A 6018-nucleotide genomic window follows, 5' to 3' on the forward strand; every position below is an offset into this window, starting at 1 on the left:
TATACAGAACATTGGCAGTATACTCCAGTTCTCATTGTAAGGTGATGACACAGACACATAGGATATTGCAGTTAGCGCAAGTACAAATACTGTACAAGTGAGGAATTTAAATATAGCCTACATAGGGTAAACTTGTATCCTGTAGGCTATTGATGGTGTCAATCAGCTATTTAACAAACGTCAGCGGTTATTACCATCACTGCAATGTTTTGTAATCACACATTTGCTACATTTACTCAAAAACATAATCAATACAATCAATACACGTTAGGTATCTAAACAAGGATAAAATGTTTTTTTCCCCTCTGCTGACATCTAGTGGCCGATGTTGATCATTCTGTCTTGACCTCCGGAGTGCAGCAAGTGGAGGATACATTTACGCGATTAGTTTAAGGATTTAGTTTAAATTCAGAGCCGCCTGAGAAATGCAGTCATTTTGATAAACGGTACTGGTATCCGGACTGCAGTTGTAATGTAAAGTAACAAGGAACAAATGAGGAAATTCTGGTATTGTTCGTTTTAATTTACCTGTTTTGTAAGTAGGCCTAGTGTTGCTAATTAAAAACGGGTTGAGGGGTGGGGGAGAGAGGCTGACATAAATAAATAACATTTTGTGGATTAAATAATGCTGTTCAAAATAGCCAGTGAAGCAAATTTTATGAAGAACAGTATCTTTATTGCCAAATATTCCATTTTAAATTCTTGGCAATTTAACGCAGACCTCAGCCCTTATTTTCCCCATCCTAAATAAAATCGCATAATTGGAAACAAATGTCTGACTAACCAAATAAATGGGGGAAATGACGGTACCGTAAGTCAAAATCCACATCATTAATGCGCGCGTGCTTCTCTGTGGGCCTCGTGTAGAACGCTGTGATCGAATGAATTCATTTAAATGTTTTTTCCACTTACGATACAGAGCTGAGGCGTGTGGTTGGACGTAATGAAATAATGAAAGAGACAACGGAATACGTAAGCTCCAACGGACAACTGCACTTAAAAACTGCGAGTACAAAAAGAGCAACCTTGGTCGATGGAAACACTGTCGGCCTTCCTGCTGTATTCATTTATTGTTTGGCCATTGAGTGCTTGAGGCGCTATGAATGTCTTTACCTGAATGCAATCAAACAGAATATTAACTTGATGCTAAACATCCACCACATAACCCTGTTTCTTGCTGCTTTGTATGCTGTACAACGACTACAGCATTTAAAGTGTCAAGAAGCCATTGAGCCCCCTAAACCCCTTACAAACTAACACTTTATTTAAAATTTTCCAAGGTGACATCTTCAGTCTGCTTTGTTAAGAGATTTTGTTCAGAGCTTCAGAGAAAAGGATAAGATATATGTAAACCCAAACAACGTCCATTTAAATATTCATTAAAGAAATATTTAGAACAAATATAATGTATGTTGAATAAATGATCAAAAAAAGAACAGGTTGTTGACAAATGTGGTATAAAATGATAATTCAGTATTTTATCAGTCCTTTATGTGCTTTGGTTATTCATTAAAAAGGAGTGTATTTTAATTGTAAAATAAGAACAGACGGTGGCGCTCAAGTATTGTTGACAATGCTGGCAATCCAGAATGCCTTGGACCTTTGACAGGAGTATAATTCTAATTATTATCACTGCTGCTGTGTAATAATAATAATAATAATAATAATAATAATAATGCTTTTTTTTGCTATTTTAAATGCTATTTTGACACAGATTAAGGAAATAATCTAGTTAAATATCCAGACTTACTTCATTTATATAAGCGTTGGTTGCTTAATGAACCTGGTAATCACTTCCAAATGACTTCTTTGAAGCTAAAATGTGATACCATTTACCATATATGGTATAATAGGTTTGCATAGAATCATGGAGGACAGTGAATTCCAGCAGCACGAAAAAAAAAAAAAAACAGTCGAGGTGATGTTATGTCTTGTGATAAAAAAAGTAATTTTCCTTACCCTGGATACTGCCGAGTGTGGCTGTTGAATAACTTGACTTGAAGGGGTACACACAATGTTTTATAACGGAGCCCATTTTCACAAGGACTTTTGTAACGAGTGGATTTTCAGTCTCTGAGTTGCATTATATCAACAATTTGTTGTTTTTAATCACATCATTTATTGCAAGAAAATATGTGCATTTGTAAGGGTTATGCACTTACTGAACAGAAATTGCTCTGAAGAACAACATTAAATCATTTTTGTAAATGTAAAGCTTTTATTGAATATTTATACATAAGGCTGGTCTCTAACTTATCTTTACAGTTAACATATATACATGTACATAGTACATAAACACAAACATTATTTATAAAAAAGATTTTGTGTTATATGTGTGCTAAGTACAATTAAGATATATACATGTACATAGTACACAAAACACAAGCATTTTTATAAATATTAACAATCGTGTTTATTTAAAAAAAATCAAATTGCAAAAGTACATGGGCAATAGTCAAAATTTCCTATTTACAATAGAACAGTATGTTTTACACAAAGAATAGAAAACCAATATTAACCATTCATAATGCATCTGAACTTACAGTACTTTTCGCTCCAGTTTGGATGTTAAAAATATGTCCATTTGCAGAACATCAAAACACCCTCTATACAACAGTTATCGAAACGCATTAAGTGTACAGTTTTTGTTATTTTATTTTATTTTTTTGCTAGTAACGTTTCCAGGTTTTAAAATAGGTTACACAATAGACCCCAGTGTAAACGGGAAGGCACAATAATTTGTATTGCAACGTTTGGACGAACAAATGGGGCTTCAAACATTATATTTAAAAAAAAATAGTAGCCCTTATATATTTTAGAGAAAAACTTTGACGTCATATAAAATTCGCATATTAATAGATCAATATCTTCTTTAAACAGAAATAATTTCCAAATGTTTTGTCGAATAGAAAGAATTGTAACTCTAAAAATCTTTGCTCAAAGCTGATAAATATTTGGTTTCTGAAAGTACTAATTAAATTCAAGAAATGTTCTTATACAAAAAGGTTTGCTTTGTGGCAATTTGCTAAAATCCTACACAGTTGACTCGTGGATTGGGTTAAATGCAATTTTATTTCTGCATCTTAATACCAAAATGAATTCCAAAACAAATGACATCGCACACAAACGGCAATGTCATGTCCCCTCTTAACGAAAGCATTAGACTGGTGCTGAAGTTGGTGCAGAAATCTGGAAGAGGCACAAAGGCATTTGCTTAAATGATCAAAAACAACAGCATTCATCCTAAAGCAACTGCAAACAGAGGACATTCCATATAGTTACGTCTTCGAATACCCACTGGGCATATTAGTGTGCTTGATAAATTATTTTCTAACAAAAAATATGTTCAGTGTGGAAGTATTAATGAGTGACAATTGTTATGAGCCGAGAAACATGTACAGACAGATGACAACTCACTGCATCATTGCGCATAAGGGCCTGAGTTGAGACCCAAATAATAGACTCTATATATTGCATTTTCTCTATCGTGCTTCGCCTAATTAAGACAAATAATACATTCCATAGGTGACAGGTCCACTGAAAAGTCCAGGAACTGGTAAAGCAGGTCTCGGGAAGGCATTTGAAGGTCCATACAACGACGGAGATCCCATGTGCGCTCCCAGCGGGAAGGGGAAAGCGAAAGCCGGCAGGAGCGGCTTCGTTGCAAGTTTGAATTTTTCCAGTTCGGCTTCTTGCAGTCTCTTGGCTTTCGCTCTTCTATTTTGGAACCAAATTTTGACCTGCGTCTCCGTAAGATTCAGAGAATTTGAAAATTCCGCCCGCTCAGCGATAGACAAGTACTGTTTCTGGCGAAACTTTCTCTCCAGGGCGAGCAACTGCGAAGTAGTGAACGGCGTTCGAGGTTTTCTGTTGTTCTTGTGTTTCCGAAGCGGACAAGGCGGTGGGCTGACATTCCCTGTTCAAAGGTAAGAAATTATTCATTAATACATGGTCCAGGCCTATCACACGTGTTTCGCTTCAAAATGATAAACAAAAGTCGATGAGCTGCGGTGTTTTCAGTTACATTAAATTAGGCACACACCAAACTTAGTTATCGTGGATAACTATGACCAGTTATCTTTAAAAAAATAAACAAAAAGAATAACCAACAACACGAACAAAAATCTTGCATAAAGTTAAAACCCAAATGTACTGATAAACGATACATAACTGAGCATTTAATTTATAATCTCCTATTCAAATAGCTGCCACGATAGCAGTTCTCTGTTTATGTGTTGACAGTCTAGAGTGGGCCTATCTGCTAATATTGGCGGATGTATTAACGATTTATCCTTAGCTTGGAATAAAACTTTTTCCTGTGTACGTTCTAAGAAAAAGAAACATCAATTTAAAGCACTGAATTAAATTAATGAATGTTTACTTTGATTTATCACCCCTATATTTTTTACGTCTTGGAAAAAAAAAAATACAGTCTACAAAACGAGACCCCAATGACCCTTCATCGTATGGTCGTCATCACAATATGCAAAAGTGTGATCACTTGCCAGCACATCAAGTCAGAATATTTAAAAATGCATCGTTTTTATCTTAGGCGTTATCATCATCGTCGTCAGAAGCCTTCTGATGTAGTGAACTCTGCCAGATAATTATTATTACTGTAGTTTCATACGGCAACACCAAATAATTTTGTGCTAACTCGACCTGTCAACACTTGTACCGAGGGGAATCGTTTAACTGCGATTTGATCAGAAATATCGCAAAAAAATTAAATTGAATAAAATTATAAATTACTTACTTGTAGGAGTAGCGAACGATGAAGTCTGAAACCAAGTGCTCTGGTCGTTATCGTGGAGGTCTTCACTCTCGTTTTTCGGGCAGTCGGGTACATTTGGGAGTCTCTCCGGGGAAAGGCCATTCTCCGCGTAAATTGTCCTCGGAGAGTGTTGCCTCGGCTGTTCTGCCGCGGACGTGGGTGGAAGCACACCTAGTTCAGCGGACGAATATTGAGTCCGGCATGGGGATCTGTTTGAAATGAGCGATTCGACACTAAAAGGCAGAGTGAAAGACTTGCACTTAAATCCTTTAGCGGTGCTCTTTTCCTTTGACCGAATGTCTTCCTTCTCTGTGCTTTCCTTCTCGTTCGCGTTTATCTCTTGGGAGAGGGACTCCTGGATGGAATTCATGATATGAGAGCACGGGGCCATGCACCGTTGAATGGATACCTTGACAACCCCGAACCGCGCGTCCCCGCTTAATACAGTTCAGAGGACCGCGACGCTCCCTGTCAAACGTTCACTCCTTCACATGTAGTTTGCTTTCAGCTATAAAAAGGTCTGCAAGCTTTCTCTTATCTCACCGCCATCCAATCACCTTGTTGGCTTCTCCACGTGACGGTGCCGTCTTTCACTGCCATTGGCCAACTCGCCTCTAAAAGACATCAAGACGGATTTTGAAAGAAATGAGTAGTTAATCATAGATGCCTTGCTGGGATGGTTTATTGATAGCTCACGGGTTCCAGTCTCCTTGGTGTATCAAGCCACCAGAGCAATTTTAGTGCAATTAACCAGTGGGGCAGCTTCTAGAAAGACTCTCTTCACTCATTAGTACAACAGTTATTGAAACCATACAGAGACAAACAACCCTCTGGCCTTTATATTTAGTATAAAGGATAAAACAAAATCAATTCACATTATTCAATTGTTAACAACTTAACTTAAACAAAATACCACATACACAAGTTTTATTTATTTTGACAAAACGGCAAACCATTAAGGAAATGTTGACTATAGCCAATTCTATCATGGCCATTATTTATAATAGCATAATACAAAACACCAAGATGCAACTCGTTTACTTTAAGTTAGAAATGCGCACAATGTTTTAGTTATATTAATAACAAATTATTTACCCGAACAAAGGCTTTATCTTATTGCCTACGTCGTTCGAATGACATATGACTTCGTAACACGACATTACAGCAATTTAAAGCGTGCCTTTCGCCTTCGAGGTTGGAAACGCGTCAGCTGCAAGGCAACAGGTAATTGTTCACTATAAGTC

At 36.9% G+C, this 6018-nt stretch overlaps 1 protein-coding gene across 1 annotated transcript; it reads right to left on the bottom strand.

The window, feature by feature from the left end:
- Positions 1–2247: 2247 nt before the first annotated feature.
- Positions 2248–5257, bottom strand: msx1b (muscle segment homeobox 1b). Its single transcript, XM_035403704.1, has 2 exons — positions 4757–5257; positions 2248–3916 (listed from the first exon to the last, which is right to left on the bottom strand). The coding sequence occupies exons 1-2, from the start codon at positions 5163–5165 to the stop codon at positions 3501–3503; spliced, it is 825 nt and encodes a 274-aa protein (XP_035259595.1). The 5' UTR covers positions 5166–5257; the 3' UTR covers positions 2248–3500.
- Positions 5258–6018: the final 761 nt, after the last annotated feature.

This window comes from Anguilla anguilla, chromosome 2 (genome assembly GCF_013347855.1).
Source record: "Anguilla anguilla isolate fAngAng1 chromosome 2, fAngAng1.pri, whole genome shotgun sequence".
Taxonomy (NCBI): domain Eukaryota; kingdom Metazoa; phylum Chordata; class Actinopteri; order Anguilliformes; family Anguillidae; genus Anguilla; species Anguilla anguilla.